Source organism: Atractosteus spatula, chromosome 4 (genome assembly GCF_055471065.1).
Source record: "Atractosteus spatula isolate fAtrSpa1 chromosome 4, fAtrSpa1.hap1, whole genome shotgun sequence".
NCBI lineage: Eukaryota > Metazoa > Chordata > Actinopteri > Semionotiformes > Lepisosteidae > Atractosteus > Atractosteus spatula.
In genome coordinates, this window is record NC_142709.1 from 63,077,910 (window position 1) to 63,095,285 (window position 17,376).

The following is a 17,376-nucleotide window of genomic DNA, read 5'->3' on the forward strand; positions in this document are numbered from 1 at the left end:
GACTGCCTCTCCAAACCTCTGAGATGGCTGTGGAGATTCCAGCTAACTGGAGTGGAGGGGACAGTTTAAGCACATGATGCAAACAATTCACTGGCTGGCAGTGCAGTCTGAGGATTAAGGGAGAAAAGCAATTACAGTGGCTTATGTTTGTTTACAAGTGCATTACAGAAGAATTGTCCTCTTAGTCATCAAATCTGGACTGTGATTCCAAATGTCAAAAACACACAATGCTGATTATCAAGCTATATTTCAGTTCCATTAAGTCTTGTTATATAGGGCTACTAAGAACTAAAATCTCTTTTTCGTTTGTTAAGATTTGAAAGAAAACATTAATGTTTCATTAACTTTATTATTATATTTTTAAATTAAAAGAGGATTTATCTTGTTGGTATTTGTACCAACATCCTTAATTTCTCATCATCTTCATCATCTGTTTCCTCTTGTTTCTTCTTTATTTGCTTTTCTTTCAAAAACATACAGACATATTAAAATATGAAGTACAAAATGCATCCTTTGTGTTTACTACTGATAGCTTTATTAGATAATTATTGATTATTGATTACTCAAAATAATAGTTTAAACATGGGAAACACGTTTTGGATCCCAAAATGTAGTCCTTAATAGTCGGAGTGTCTGTAGGCATGTTTTCAGTACAACCTGAATCAGCTCATAATCGGTTAAATTGATCCCATTTAACAGCATTTCCCAGCATTTCAGGTGATAGTCAATCTCAAGACAAGATGGTTGTGTAGAAACTTACTTTCTAAGAAGGAATTAAAGATCGGAGAAAGTAATATCTGTTCTATCTGCATTTAAGGTTGCAGTAATCAAGCCACTATGTAACAAATCAAGCTTATAAATTAGAGTCATAATTCACATTTCCTATACGTATCAGAAATCTTATCAAAATTATTGCAACTTGTGTTTTCCTCATTTCAATTAATATTTCTGAATCATTTCAAACAGTTTTTTCTCCAAGCTATACTACCAAAACAACGTCCATCGAATTAGTAATAGATACTGTAACTTTTGTCTTCTAAAATGGGTAATACCACCATTTTTGTCCTACAAAACTAAAGTGCAGCTACTGACACCATTAATCATCAAACACTGATCACAATAAACCATTTTGGCCTCTCAAGTCAAGTCCTCTCCTGTTTCAGATCTTACCTAATAAACAGATTTCGGTACATTAAAATAAATAGTAATTACTGTCATTTATTGCAAGTAATGTGTGGAATTGCTCATGGCTTCAAGTTTTGATCCACATGCTTTCTCACTATACCTGCTGCTGCTAGGGGATATTATGTGGGGTCATAATGTAAACTTTCACTGTTACACTACACTGATGACAGGCAGTTGTGTTTATCAATAAATCTACATGTCACCTCATCCATAAACAGTCTTCCATCCTGCCTTGCATTGGATTTTCTCCAGATGAGTTTTGATAAAACAGAGGTTCTTGTCCTCAAGGAAAATAGCCTCATAGCTAAATACTGTATAGATGGCTATAGCGGCAGCTCGAAAGATACAACACATAGCCTTTGTGTGGTGCTTGACCTTTCAACTGACTCCCACAATAAAAGGATGCAGACAAACTGCGACACTCTTTCATCACATCAAGACTAGATTATTTTGTTGGTTTGCTATCATGTACATTCAGCTGCCTTCTGTTTAGCTTGTTCAGAGCACTGATGAAAAGGTCTCTGCTCTGGCCACCAATGCAATCTAGGACAGAGAAGGCTCTGATAGCTTACAGAGATTTCGAAAGACTCACTCCCCCATACTGTACTTAAGTGGACTGCTAACAATATTTCAGGTTAGAGCACTCTGGTTCCAGGGCAACGGTTATCTTGTAGATCAGAGAATTTCCAAAATAACTGTAGGAGGCAGAGTGTTCAGTTATAGTGATTCTAAACTATGGAATGATCTATCCAGTTATATAAGAAATGCTACAACAGTCTCGCCCTTGAAATATTTTGTTTTGTTCTTTACTACTTTTAGGTTTTAATCTGTTAGTACAGCAGAAGATTCTGAAAATATTATGTGATTTCAACCTTTCAACTCTAACACTCTTTTTATCTTTCCATTGCCCAGATTCTAGGCCTTGTAGTATACAACTGACACGATAATCTGTGTACAGGCAACCTGTGACATTAGATTCAGGTTGCCAGCTTCGAAAGAAAAGACTTTGCAAGACCCTTGAGTAGGTTTTAGACCGCATGGCTAAACATCTTACCCTTCACATCCCAGATTAAATACCAAAGAAGTTACCACAGTCTAGAACCTGCCCATTATACATCATAAGAATCACTGCCCGGAAGGGAGGCAACCACTGGGCCACGTACCCCAAAGGTTTAATTTATTCTTTTGGGAATTTTTACTTTTCTTTCATCCATGCCGAGTGGTCTATGATATATATATACTGTATATGAAACGTGTTGTAGATCTTGCGGCAAAGCAGTCTGTAGCAGCCTCTCAGAAGTGTGCTGTGACAGACAGACATGGAGGAACCACAGAAGAGGTACTAAAGCTCTGCAGGTGATTTTTTGAATGTGTCAAAGTCCTGTGAGTGCTTCATTTATTAAAGATTACATTAAAGAATTGATTAATCAAAAGAAGACACAGATAACATACTTCAAAGTTGTAAGATGAGACATTTCTTTCCCTTGGGATTAATCAGGGCAATTTTGCCAGTTGACTCAAAGCAATTAGCTCAATTGTTGTCAAGCTTCCATGTGGAGTCACTGCTAACTTGCTGTGGGAGTGCTGATTCAATTGGCACAATTAAAACAACAAAGTGTGTTTGGCAGAGGACATTGAAGGTGCATTTTGAAGTTCTTAGAAGGGAAAACTTTGGATAGGAGATAAATAGAAGGTGATGCAGAAAAAAGAGAAACTGCCTAAACTGAGAGAGACAGAGGGTGCTGAGCTTGCTAAGGATGAAGAGGGGAAGATGGTGTTTGAAGAAGGGTAGTGTTCAGCAGAGCTCAATCGATCACACTGCCACCCCGCTGACAGAACCCAGAGAGTGCCAATCCATCACCGACTTAATCAGGGAGATTTTTCTCATCTCAAAGCAGAGATTTACAACATGGGGAAAATGTACAGCTGCTTGACATCACAGATTGCGTTATAACAGAAAAGATGGGCAATGAGGGGGATGTGCACAGACTTATACCATTTTCCTCCAGAAATGTAGTGACTGCTAGGACAGCTTTTGAACCAATTAAGCTGATGCTCCAAAAAAAAAAAACCTTGCATAGCTTCTTTTTGCCACAAAGGCTAAAGATTTCTTGAAAGATAAAAAAGAAATCTGCAGAGAATATTCTTATTGTTTTATAATATTTTCTCCCATAGGGCTGTAGAAATCTTACCCTAAAAAACAAAGTGTTATATTTTACGTGACAGATTAATGACGCAAATGGAAAAAAAAAATGGATTCTTTCTGGAGTGTAGATAGCTGGTATAAAAATTACAGTAAAGAATCCAGGGCGTGCCACTCACCAGCTTTTCGCAAGAGTTTACAGTGTCACTGGCAAGGTGCCTGCAGGTTTGGACTCAACATGCATGTTATCCTAAATAAAAGTGGGAGTGAACCACCAAACTACTGTAGGTTGAAAAACCCCATCAACGATTTCAAAGTGGTTAGAGCTCAAGACCCATAACTGAATGGCTGTGGGTGTAAATCCTAGGTGGGGCAGTGCTATTGTACCCTTGATTAATCTACATAACTGAAAGTGCTTCTGTATAATGCACAGCTGTATACATTACAGGTTTACAGTCACTTTGGATTGAAGCATCAGCATAATTAATAGTATAATTATACCTTTGCAGATTCCAATGTAACATTATGTCCCTTTTTCTAACTAAATAATTTAAATATATATATATGATGTCATTTTTAAGTAACACAACATTTTTGCACAAGAAGATAGTACATGACACAAAAACACCATCCTCTCAAGCTTTTTACCTTGGACAGCTTATTTTATGTACACAAAAACAGTAAGTAAAAAAATACACGTTTTCAGAATATCAAATACATTCAAAGTAGTAAGGCCTTTAATGCAGTAGTATCTTATCAAGCCCTTGTAGATAATTTTGAAATAACAGGACCTTTTCGATTAGATTTTTTGAGCCCACAAGCATCACAAAAACACTACAGTACAATCTCTGCTGAGCTGCACAAAACATTGTCTAGACAGCCATCTAGTAAGAAAGAAACAAGTTCAAAAGAAGATATAGCATTGTTTCCAAAAAATAAAATACATACAGTATGCCTTTAAAAAGCCTTTTAAAAGGAAAATATGGCGGTTGGTGTTTAATGCCTTTGCTGCAGCTGTTAATTACACCAGCACTGTTCATATTTTCTTCCTTATTATGTGATATTACTGCTTTAGAGGATGGGAGCTTAACACAGGCATCAACACAGGCACCATCAACCATCAACAAAGGCGCCATCAACCATCAACACAGGCACCATCAACCATCAACACAGGCATGCTGCAAGGCTGTGTTCTCTTCCTGCTTCTCTTCTCCTTGTTCACACAGCAGTTTCACATCACAGCACAGTCAAAATCCACAAAAACGCAAATGACACCACCATCATCGGGCTCATTACTGGAAACAATGACACACAATATTGGCTGGAAGTAGTTAGAACAGCCACTTGGTTGTGACCTTCGTAACGTCCTTCGAGGTCATTATGGATTTCAGGCACTCACAGGATCCCAGATCCCCCATCCCTATCAATGGTCAACAAATAGCCATAACCAAGTCATTTAAATTCCTGGGCACCTATATCTGTAGCTCTCTAAAATGGCACATTTACACAGACCATCTCATTATGAAGGCACATCAGAGATTGTACTTCCTCAAACAATCAAGGAAGTTTGTAGTCAGTCAACACCTCCTTGTTCGATTGTACACAGCCATTTTAGAGAGCATTAGTGTGGTACGGAAGCACAAACATCTTAACAAGGAAAACACTTCAACGTATTGTTACGAAGGCCTCAAAGATGACTGACCCCGCTCTCTTCAGCTGAATCCTTGCACACTCAACGTACCACCATACGTGCTAACAAGATTATTGCAGATCCATCTCACCCCACGCACGACTTATTTCAGCTGCTCCCCTCTGGTAGATGTTTCAGATCACTGACATCCAAAACTTCACCTTTCAAAAACAGCTTCTTTCCCGACTGCTGTTAGATTGCTGAACAAGTAAATGTGCCCCTACCATCAAAAATTTAGTACTGTGCTTATGACCTGCATCACATTTAAATTGCACTGATTTGTCAATGTTTATATTGCGGGGCATCAACTCAGCATTTTTTTTTGTATATTGTGTATTCAGGTCCAGTATTTATATTCTGTTATTTTAACAGTTACTGTATATGTCTGTAGCAAAGCTGTACCATCAACAATTTCCATCGGCCTCGGTCGTGTGGCAATAAAGATTCTATTCTATTATTTTTTCATACAAGGGATTACATATTACTATACAATGAACAGTTCTCTCAAAACATAAAACATAACTCATACAGTGAGGCAAAACAATCTGATTAGATTACTGTGAACCAGAATGCTGAACACATGGCACTTCAATCGATACCCCAAAGCCAAGAGGCACTTCAGCCCTTTTAATCACATTAGGCAAGGAGTTTCAAAGTCATGAAGAATAATGCAGAGCCTGTAGAGCCAAAAGTCTAAATCTGTTCTCTAAAGTTCTTTGGTCACCGCTGGTTGTGACAGCCTGGGGCTCTGTAGAATAATGAAATCTCTCTTACTGGTACCATCACAGACAGTCAAGGCATTGGACTCTAGCACCAGGACATGGGCTGTGCTGGCTCTAGGCTGTTATGATGAGATATTTAACACTCACATCCAGATTTACTCTTACTCTTTCTAATGAAATAAGAACTAAAAGCATCACATTATGGCAAGAGATACAGATTGAGAACTGCAGACTGTTGAAGAAGTTAAAAAATGTCCTACTGTATTTTTAATAATATTGCACAGAGCAAAGCCATACTGTAGGTATCATAAATAATTAGTTTAAATCATGAAAACCAGAGCTTGAGCATCTTGGCAGAGGGAACCAGGTGTTTGGTCAAAATGTCCTGGTAAGGTTTGGGCTTTGTGATTCACCTTATGTTAACTGAATTAATTTTTTTTTTTTTAGGTTCACACTATGGTTTACTGGATCCTTCACAAAAGAAACAGTGGACCAAAATCTTAAAATAAATAAAATAAAGTAATAGCATACTGTATATATTTTTAACATTTTATAAATTAAGAGTGGTATCTACCTTTGTCCTGTTGTGGTCCCTGTTGTTTTAATATGAACCTATTTTTTGTGACTTGTGGGCGTTTCTTGATCTGAAAGAGCACACAGAATCTTTGGAATGATCTAAATGCTGCGGAACGCATGGGTTACTTACTGGTACAGGCGGCATCAGGGAGGTCCATGTCTCCACGGTAGTAGCCATTGCGACACACACAAATGGTGGCGGCCTCCATGGTGGATCTGCTGTTTGGCGGACACGCGGAGCACAGCCTCGACCCCTGGCTGGATTTGAAAGTCCCTGGAGGACATGCTGTAAAACAGGAGCAAAACAACCACTTTTATACCAAAAAGGGATTCTGACAGTGCCTCAGGCAAGTAAATATTAAAAGCACAGCCAAAGGCGACACCACACCGTAATGCTTTCACATAAGCAGAAAGCATGCCACAATAGTCCAACAGACTATTCACACTTCTCTATCATAAAAGAACATAACTTTAGCAGAATAAATTGTTAAACTCGTTATGCCACATATCTGCTCATTTTATGTCAAAGTCCTTGCTATAAAAAAAAAACATCTGAACATAACATACTTATAAAAGTAGACAGCAACATCATAACATCATTTTACTAAATGATCGTTGATCTAGGCAGGAAGTTCTAAATGCTTGTATGGTAAGAGCAGGATGAATTGCAAGTGTCATGAGACAGCAGTATTCCAGCAGCTTCTAACATGCTATAGTTTAAACTGCAGCAGTTGTAGTTAAAAAAAAACTTATAATGAGGTTATAACCTTATAATGAGGAAAGAATGAAAATGCACATAAAAACAGGAAGTCAATGTGTGTTCTTGAACTACTGAAACCCCAAAAAAGCTGGGGGCTGCTCTCTTTCAAAAGACACCATTTATGGCCAATACTGCTTTTAAAACAGAATGAAAGCTACATGTAACTATGGTGCAGGTATGCAATTACTGATCAAATAAATGCTTCATAACACGAGGTCCACAAATTAGCAAGAGAGGTTTGTATGTTCTGTAAAAATGACACAATTATTCTTTCTTCCATTGGCAATTGAAAACCTTTTCTCTAGAGCAAAACTGATGGAAAACCCTGCTGCTAATCAATGAATCAAGTTAGAATGTACAGTACATTCCAAGGGACAGTTCTTCAAGTACTTCAAGTTGAATGTTTTTTATTCAACCCACTACAGTTGGTTTTTTTTATTCTGATTCTTAAAATTTAGTTTTCTGGAGAAAGTATCTGGAGACATGAAACAAACCTGTAGCTGACTAGCATTCTGAAAGTGAAGTGCTTAAAATGTTATTTCATAAGCCCCCGTCATCAGTAATGTACTGCTTGGCAGAAACTCCCAACACAATCGCCACTATTTCTCGGATTAAAGAATTGAGTGCAACAAACTCTATAAACACATTTCTGGGCAGCAAGATCACTCACCAAAACATATTGATTTGATAAACACAGGCTGCTAACTTCAGACTGAGTACATTTTAGATATCTCACACCCACAGCATGGGATACTTTTCCTAGAGAAAGTCCATAAAAATATTTTTTTTTTATGTGTGGTTATTGAAAACACAAGTATTTACCCAGTAGGGTGATACTAATATTCAGATTGTATTTATAAGTTCTAAAATACATGTAAGATGTGTAAGAACTGTAAGATGAGATAGTATTTTTGATTGTTTTATTTTTAGTACAAATAACTGATTATGAGAAAATGGATGACATTTACACATTTGATGAAGGCTGATTTTGATCTTGAATCCTAATTTTATGAAGTTATAGATAAATGCAATACTGCTCTGGAATGGTATGGACAATAAGCACTTATTGCATAATAGTAAAAATATTTTTTTCTTAATACATTGGCATAATTGTTCACTGAAGTACCTTTAGTTCCCTTGAAGAAACAATTTTTAACTTAATTATGCCAATTAAGTTTTGTATTTTTAGTGAAGTGCTTCAGCAATCTCTTCTCAAATTATTATTTTTTTCTAATGAACTCACCTTTCTCAGTGTGCATATTTAGAATCAAGTAATGTTAGACCCTTGTGGTACTGCTGATTTACCAGAAAAAAATCATCATGTTGTTCAATGTCTCTCCATTAGAGAAAGGCTGCCCACTATGTGGAATAGTATAAGTGAAAAAAAAAACTTTTCTTATAGTCTGATTCAGACACTATACCTCAGCATGACAGAGCACATTGCATCTTTGACAATGAACAGTAGAGTATGTTGTCTTTTATGTATCAGGATAAATTATCAAATAGGATTAGGACTTTCCATATTTATAGAAACCATATTTAAGCTTTAACTTTTTTATTTTAAACTAAAGTAAAACATATAGAGGAAGCTTATAATCTAGTGTGGTTTATAACACTCTAAAATCTGGGGTTTTATGAAGGCCCTTTATGTCTGACTTGCAAGAAATGACACACAGCACACAATTACATCTTTGAGCCCCTTCCTTGCTTTGACCCCAGAAAGACACAACAGCTCCTGCATTAATTCTGCCTCATGCTCTATTGTTTTCATGATTGAGTCCTGCCCCATCCTGGAGAGAGCTGGAACAAGAAGATGCCACTTTAACGAGGACACACGAGCAAAGTGGTTGCTAAACAGCATGACAGCTCATTTCAGGCCATCAGTACCATGGCAACCCTGTCCTGGAAATCCCAGCCAAGTCGAAGCTTCAGCTTAAAGAAGGGGCCACTCAACTCTATCTAACAAAGCTCATTAGCTACTTCAGTCACCCAGTTCTGTGTAGCTTCAGGCTGGTAGTGGGGGGCATCGTAAATAGTGTTAAGTGGAAAGCACATGGGGTTTTGAATTAACCAAAGTAACAGCAGCTAATGTCTAAACTAATATCCCCCCAGTAGGAAAATGGGAACCAAGCCATGGACATTAAACAGTGTTAAAAACTGTAGTTTTTTTTTCATTCAAAGTAAAAAAAGAAATAACACTACATTCTTCCTTGCACTGCAGCACAGATCAATTTAAAACTTTTAAAATCCAAAAAAAAACTTCCAGTAGGAGGTTTTGAGTTATGTGTTCAAAACTGATTTCCATCAAACATGGGGCCAAAACCTGAGCCTTAAAACAGGCCACAGGGACTGTGTATTGACCAGAATTCACACAGCAGCCAAATAAAAGAGACTGAGACAGTAAATCAGAGAAGCAATGTGGAGCCAGCCTTTTCTTGATCCTATAGGTTTTTTTTTAAAAAAAGGATCTTGAAAATCAATTGTAAAAGGGAACAGAAAGCAGTCAGAGGTGACCCACATGTGGTCTGGTTTGATAATCTTCCTGGAACATCAAGAGAGGGGAACAAAAGTCCTCTTAAACTTGTTAGGACAAACACAGCAAAAAAGAAAAAGAAAGTTCATAAGTACACATACTGTACAGGTGCATTTGATTTTGATCATTTAAAAGATCTTACAGCATGGTACTGTATGTACTGTGGTATTATAATGTTAAACTTAATAAAAAGAAGAATGTGCTTATTTTACACAGTAGGGGATGCTGCCCAATTGTTCATCATTTAATCATAAACCATGCAAGTGTGTGGTACTGCAGGTATGAGGCCGACAGGAGAAAAGACATGACCACACAAAGTTGCTTTGCCTCCACAGCAGAAGTCTTTACAGCTGAATTAATCTATAGGGTCTCAGTCCTATCAAGAAGCTACAGCAAGAAAAAACTACTCATTTTTTTTTTCATTAATTTACTTATTTATTTATAAAACTTCAGCAAAAAATCTAATAGCAAAAAACACATTTGTTTCTAGAGACGTGACTCTAAGAATACCCACTGTAGGTTCAGCCTCATGCTGAACAGATTGCTGACCTTTTATTTTACCTGGACCTACAGAAATCAAAGAACACACAGGAAATTCGCTTTTTATGTCCTTTGAAACAACTGATGCATTTTCATGAAGTTATTTTAAAGGGCACAGAAGTGCTCTTCATTCATTTCATGCACCACTTCAACCTTTAGTCAAGCAGGTTAAATACGTGCTATTGTTCCAAATCTTGCAGTCCACCCAGTTTCCCTTACATGCTGATTATGTGACAAAATTACTGTTACTGTAGGACAAGACAGGGGGAAGATTCCACACCGAAAGACAGCCAGTCCAGGTGGTGATGGATCTCTGTACCAGCACTGAGCAGCAGAGCAGGTGCATTCCACAGAACACCCCGCCAAACCTCCAGAGGCTCTAGACCTGAACAATACATGGATATCAACTATAAGCATGGAAGGATATATTTAACTGGGCTACGGAGGTCAGCCTTTGTCCTAGGAACTGTTGTATGAATCAGATTACAAAACCACCACCAGGGCATGAACTGAAAGAAATGTCTGTCAATCTGCACAGGTTGTTTGGAAAGATGCATGGGAGTTACAGGTACAACACAATGCAGAATAATGGCTCTCTACAAAGTTTACACTGGGCTGGCAAATATTTTTTTCTACACCTTCTGTGTAGACTAAATTGACATACATGTACAGTACATCTAAAATTAACTCCTAAACACACTCGTATTATGACAATGTAAACAGTGAGCACAATGGCATTTATTATAAGTAAAAGTCTAATAATTTGTCAATCAACAAAGAGGTTTACTTACATCATGTCTGGAGCAAGCTTAAAAGGGCCCTAGGTGTTTAAAACAATAAAAATAGATGTAAATGTAAATAGTAAATATGTAAATACAGTAGATCTTGTAAGATTTGTAAGAAAATTTGTAAGAAGAAAGACTGTCTCTTTGTTGGACTTGTGATTTAAAACCAAAGAAAATTGTTGCATGACGCATTCATAATACCAAGGAACTAAACCAAAACAAAATGTAAATTGGCCAAAAAGCAATTTCGTGGGCTGTGTTACAGAAAAGTTTGCAGACTCCTGAATTTTATTATGCCACTTGAGACACGCACAGAAACACAAAAGCACGTGAATAAGTGGTGCCATTCATACGCACCCTCATTCAGCTGTTTATCAAACAGATGGGAGGAGAGTAAGTGTTTATAATGCAGACAAGTGTGCTCTATCAGCAAGCTGTAATAATTTGTTCCAATATACACAAAGGATGCTGAGCTTCATGAATGCTCAACTAATACTCTGTTGCTGGGAATGTGCCTAATCAGTGGGAATCAGATTTTCAAATTTATTTGAAAGTCAATCTTCTTTCAATGGAGCTGTTAAAGGGCACAGAACACAGTAGTACTTAAGAGGAGGGGGCACCACATTAACACAGTATACAAAGCATAGAATAATGATTTAATGACAGGCATGTTTAACAACAACAACAGCAAATCCATCCATCCATTTTCTAACTGCTTCCTCTAATTCAATGTTGTGGAAGAGCTGGAGTCTATCACAGCAAGCAACAGACACAAGGCAGAGTACATTAGACATGATGCCAGTCTACTGCAGGGCAGATAACAAGATCCACAATAATAATGTTATTGTTGTTAATACTATAATATACTAATTGAAATCTCTATTTCCCAACAAAAACGTTGGATGCAATTTTGGATGAAATGACTGATTACTAATAAAAGTGTCCACATTTTAGTCCTTAAAAACTGACTGCTGGAAAGAAACGTGTCTGGACCTCCCTCAAAACCAACACATTTAACTGTAGTTTTTGCCATCTTACATAAATGCGCATTTCTTGCGAGGTATTCTCACTGCAGGCATCTTCTTTCCAGCCAAAAACAACAGAGAAGCTATGGGTGTGTGGTGAGTGGAGTGAGCTAATCTCACTCTCTGTGTTTGTAATTTCCTCAAAGAAGATAATACCATTTAATCTTTGTATGCACTGGAAAGTGTAATCTTTATCTCTGAGGCAATATTAAGCTCTATCACAGTCCTCCAAAGCCTTTGCTCAATACCAACAACCCATAAATTCCAGCCTGACTGCAATTCTCTGATAGCAATCAGACCACAAATATTGTTCCCACACTTCTAACATCCTAGCTGGATAGAGCGCCACTCTCTCCTTTACAAGCACCTTGTGCACTGGTGAAAGCTTTTACTTAATGATCTTAGGAGCCTAATTCATTAACTGGCAAATTTATTGCACCAAACCCAGTAAGACATCAAGACTATCAGTAGCAGCAAATAGATCAAAGAAGGTAGCAGAGCTGGCATGGGACAGCTAACAAATTCAACTTGAATTCAAAAGATTGAGTGAAGGGGGGTCTGAGAGCTACAAAAAAAGTCAACATAAGCAAATAAAAAACCATAAAGGCCATATTAAGGATTGGATAGTAGAAAAAAAAAATGAATGAATTTTTGTGTGGGAAAATGAACACTGTACAGGCGATTTCGTGACTGTTAATTCAATACCTCCAGCAAAACGAAAGTTGTAGAAATATGAGAACAAGCACCTTCAATTCAGTGATTCAATTCAATGAGCAATCAATGAGGGATATGAAATCCATTAAACTTCAACAGACCAAAGTGTTCAACAGTGCATCATACACAAAAGCAAGTAAATCAAAATAATCCACAATAAAATATAGATTACCTTGCTGTGAATCTGTAAGCCAGTAAATTCCTAACAGATTCACAGGGAACTGTGATTAGTGTTCCAACACTAAATTCTCATATTTCTGCACATTTTTCAGAATTTTCTGTTCCACAGCGGCCTTAAAGACACAATCCTGAAATACTCTTCTCTGTAGCCAACGAATTTGGTAAAGGTACCTGAAAGGTGAAACTTTCTTTCGTGCTCTCTGCAAGAGGACAGTGATTTCAAACTAAGCTTCGCGATCCATATGGTCACATAGCTACTCAAATGGGAACAGCCTCTGTCAGCGCACTTAACTTCTGTCCACACCAAAGGGCCAGGGCATGACCTTGATCCAACCCAGCATGATTTGTTATGCTGACATGCCGTGACACCAGAGCTAATTTACACATACTGCTCTTCAGTGTGCATCTCCTCTTGGCCTTTCCAAGTGGAGGATGGCGGTGATGGATTGATTTGACCCAACTTGATGGATGGTTGTATACTTTTTCTCTTCCTTTATTTTTTCCCCTCCACATGTCACAGGCCTGTTGCTCTCCAAAGTTCAACAGGTATCAACAGTGCAAACCACAGTCCTTTGTTTTTCTAACTGTCTATCAAACAAGTAGAACTGAAGGTTGTGAAGACATTCTGGAAGAATTGATTGATTGAATTGGTATTCGATCAAATACTAAAGTGTAAAGTATTAGAATGGCAAAACCATTCTTAATGTTTTAGCATAATTTAGACACTATAGACTAGCACTATATTTAGTCACTAAAAAAGATCTTACTTTGTTCAACTGTACCTCAGTGAAGCATGTTTTTTCTTGTTTGTCTACCAGGGTAAAACTTGCAATATACATTAAAAAGATTCTCCATTCATGTTTGATGTCAGATGACTATACAACCTCTCTTTAAAAATCCGTTTGTTTCATTGCTTTATTGTTCTGACAAAATAACATTATTTTAATAAAATGTTAACAATTATATACAATTCATGTTTACAACTATGATACAATGGTAGTGAGCTACTGAATAGTCTGACACACTTTCATTACAATATTGTATGTTGTAATGACTAGGCTGTTGAACAATATGTTGCTCTCTACAAAGACTATATTAATTTGTTTAAGAGGAACAACTATAAATATCTCTTATAAATGAATGACCACCAAACAGAATATGCAGCAGTCTTTATCCACAGACATACTCAGTACTATTTAACAAGGATTTTTAAAATAAAACGATAAACCCAATATTATTGAAGTACCTCTTGCTTTATGAAACGGTCTCTAGTAACCTCAGCAGGAAAAATGAAATGCCTTTAAGGTTTTATGTTCACTGCAAACCTTCACTCGACATTCCATTCAGCAACAATCATCACAACACTTGGATTTCCTCTTCACATCACCATACATTTTGAAAGACCAGTGAGACACGGATACAGCTGTGCAGATTCTGAGCTGGATTCTGTGGGTGTGTCTCCTGATCTTTTGGCATGTAATTGTCGGCCACTGTTTTGGATATTCAGGCTTTTCGGTCAGCCAAGAGAATGAAAATCCCACAGAAGGCCTCCCATTGTTGAATATTTCCCAGGAATCCCCTAAGAACATTCTGGGAACATTAATCACTGGTCTATTTTAGGACTGTCAGAACCAACTTTGCTCTTAACAGGAAATCTAGCACATTGTGTATTCAGAAGACAACTACTAAAAAAAACCAAGACGCAAACCAAGTCATTCTCCGAGACTTCTTTTAAAAGGTTATCTTCTTACCATGGGCAATACTTAATAAAAAATTACATTTAATTTATTCTTTCACCAAAATTAACATTTTAAACCAGGAAAGTTATACAACAATAATAAGAATTAATTTAACTATGCACTTATCTGTCACAAATCTACGATACACCTAGGGTTAGAGTTTCTCCTAGTTTCTACAAGATTACAACTTCTGAGAATACCCCTGAATGGGACACCAGCTCATTACAAGTTAACCCAACACAAATGCTGGTTCTCAAGTGTGCATCTGAGTAGATTAGAGCAGGGGTTTCCAATCCTAGTCCTGCATATGAACACAATTAAATAATTGGACCCTAAATAGGTTAAATTTGAACCTTTTAATGGTTTACTGGAGGATCATGTAGGAAATCTACCCTTTAACTTTTTTATTTCATGAGATCTCCAACTTTTGAGTAGAAAAAAGTTGCAAAGGTTCCAACCAAGCAATTTGTTGTTTTGATTAAGAATGTATTAAAGAAAGGGAATCAGCTGTAATGAAACTCATCAGGTGTGTGGGTCTGCAGGAACGGGACTTTGAACTTGCGGATTACAGCACTCAAAAGTAAACGACCTTGTTTAAGACACTCATGGTGTCTGCAGTGGTAAATGAACCCACACCCATCTGGCAAAGAGTCCTGAGACCTAAACCCTGCCATATGATGCCGTGTATTCATAAAGTGAAGCTGGTCTGAATGTGCTGTTCAGTTGCTTATTTTATTCGATGATCAAAACACTTACTGTATGTAGTATGCTTTTAATGATAGATAGATACTTTATTGATCCCGTGAGGGAAATTGCAGTAATTTCTGCAGTAATTTCTGGTCTTTCAAAATGTAATAGTGATATGTACTGCAGCCTACTACTAAAATGAATTACTTCACCACTAATTATATAACCAAGGCTCCTAGAATAAAGGAGGTCTCAGGTATTTTATCAAAGGCAGTCTAACGGCTTTTGCCCAGTTTCCAATGGTATATGCCCTTCCCGCCTGCTAACACTAACTTGCAAGGAATGTGCAAAATGCTTTTAAAGCAATGACTTTAATGTGTAGACTATCACAAAACATAAGTATTCAGGGTAAATTGAATATGTTTTCATTTTAAATATGCTTGTATATGGTGGAACAGAAAGGTATTCAATTCAAGTAATCCAACATTTGTCTTACAAAGCTGTGTCTGGTATATAATTTGTAAGCACCTGCTGATATTCTTCACAATGAAGAAGTCCTACACACAACACTATATACAGACCCTATGATGTTATACTGGCCAATGTGAACTTTACTGTGCAAATAAAGCAGCTTGCCTGCTCTAACTGACAGATTAAAGAGTAGGAGTCTGGCAGAAGGAAGAAATATTAGAAACAATTAATGCAAGTGGGCAGTTATCATGTCAGTGTGATGAACTCCGCACTTCCATCTTACGAGTATTTACAGAAAATTTTAACAACCATGTTTCCATTAAGGCAAAGAGCATCACCAGGTTATCAGAGGTGACGTTTCACTCCTCTTGACACAAATAGGTGACTCTGGCACTGTTTCCTTTTGTTTTTGTTCTAATTGCAAATTTGAAACTGCTGCACTTCCTTAACCTCTTTGTTTTTATATATGGTGCCTTTAGATTGCTAAATGTAAGCCGTCATCAATCTTACAACACACGTTCAAATAATGCATCATCGATGGTATTTGAAATGTTCTCAAAGGTTCATAGCCTTCTCTCTGAAAGCTCCTTGAAGTGACTCCCATTGCTCTGCTTTTGGTTTTGTCCACAGAAAAACAGACATTACAACAATGCTCACAGCCTGTATCTATCTGTCAACAGCTCTACATAAAGGCTTGCAGTGTGTCTATTTTAAACTGTCTTTCTTGTATCTGAAAAAATGTCTAAATCCAATTTTCAAGATTAATTATAATACAGATTACATCTGGAAATAGTTGTTAGGATGCACATTAAAAAATACAAACAATTGTTTCAGAGGCTTATGATAAATGCATAGAAATAAAGAGTTCTATTTTGTACATAAGCAAATGGCATTATTTTTGCTGATGTTATATCTGTCCTTACTCAACAGAGGGCACCCCAACTACAAAAACACAACCTAGGGTAAACAGGTACAAGCGCAACCAAATTAAACTTTGACTTGTGTCCTTTGACTTGGGTTTCTAACTCATTATCAGGACACAGCTCACAAATATAGTGATATGTTTTAATAAGCTCAGTTTGTATAGGGTAAGTAGAGCAATACTATAATAGTATGCAAGGCAACCCTCAGAACAGTCTTGTGCTTAGACTGCAAATGTACAGTATATTTCAGTAAAGCACAGGCACATGAATAACATAGACAATGAAAGGTTATACCATTATCTGATCATCTCTGCTACTAGTAAATATTACAGAAAAAACTGTTGGGCCATTGCCACATGTATACAGTAACACATAAGGCCAGATGATGCCAAGACGCCTATAGACAGTGGAGAACACTGCCTATAGTGCCATCCTGGATACCGATCCGTCACCATGGAAACAATACAACCGCTACCTCACTGGCAGAGAAATTACTGTCCTTATTGAACAGGACCCAACAGCAGACGGTGTCCGCTGTGAAATCTGGAAGGCTTTATGATACCCTATTGCCAGTTCTTAACTTTAGGGATTTGTTTCAGATCTTGAAGTTGGCACTGGTTTGCACAGTTGGCTACAGAACAGAGGCTTCAAAAAAGCTGTTTTTTTGCCAAGGCTGAACCGAATAGATGAAGATCACCAATAG

At 37.3% G+C, this 17,376-nt stretch overlaps 1 protein-coding gene across 2 annotated transcripts in view; it reads right to left on the minus strand.

Annotated features, from left to right (window-relative positions):
- ephb1 (EPH receptor B1) overlaps positions 1-17,376 on the minus strand; it is a 207,052-nt gene that overhangs the window by 80,083 nt on the left and 109,593 nt on the right. For both annotated transcript variants that reach the window (XR_016090951.1, XM_088913568.1), the window contains exon 4: positions 6,447-6,602. Coding sequence is in view for 1 of the 2 variants with exons in the window: in XM_088913568.1 (XP_088769694.1) it covers positions 6,447-6,602 (156 nt within the window). In the remaining variant the exon portion in view is untranslated. The remainder of the gene's footprint in view (positions 1-6,446; positions 6,603-17,376) is intronic.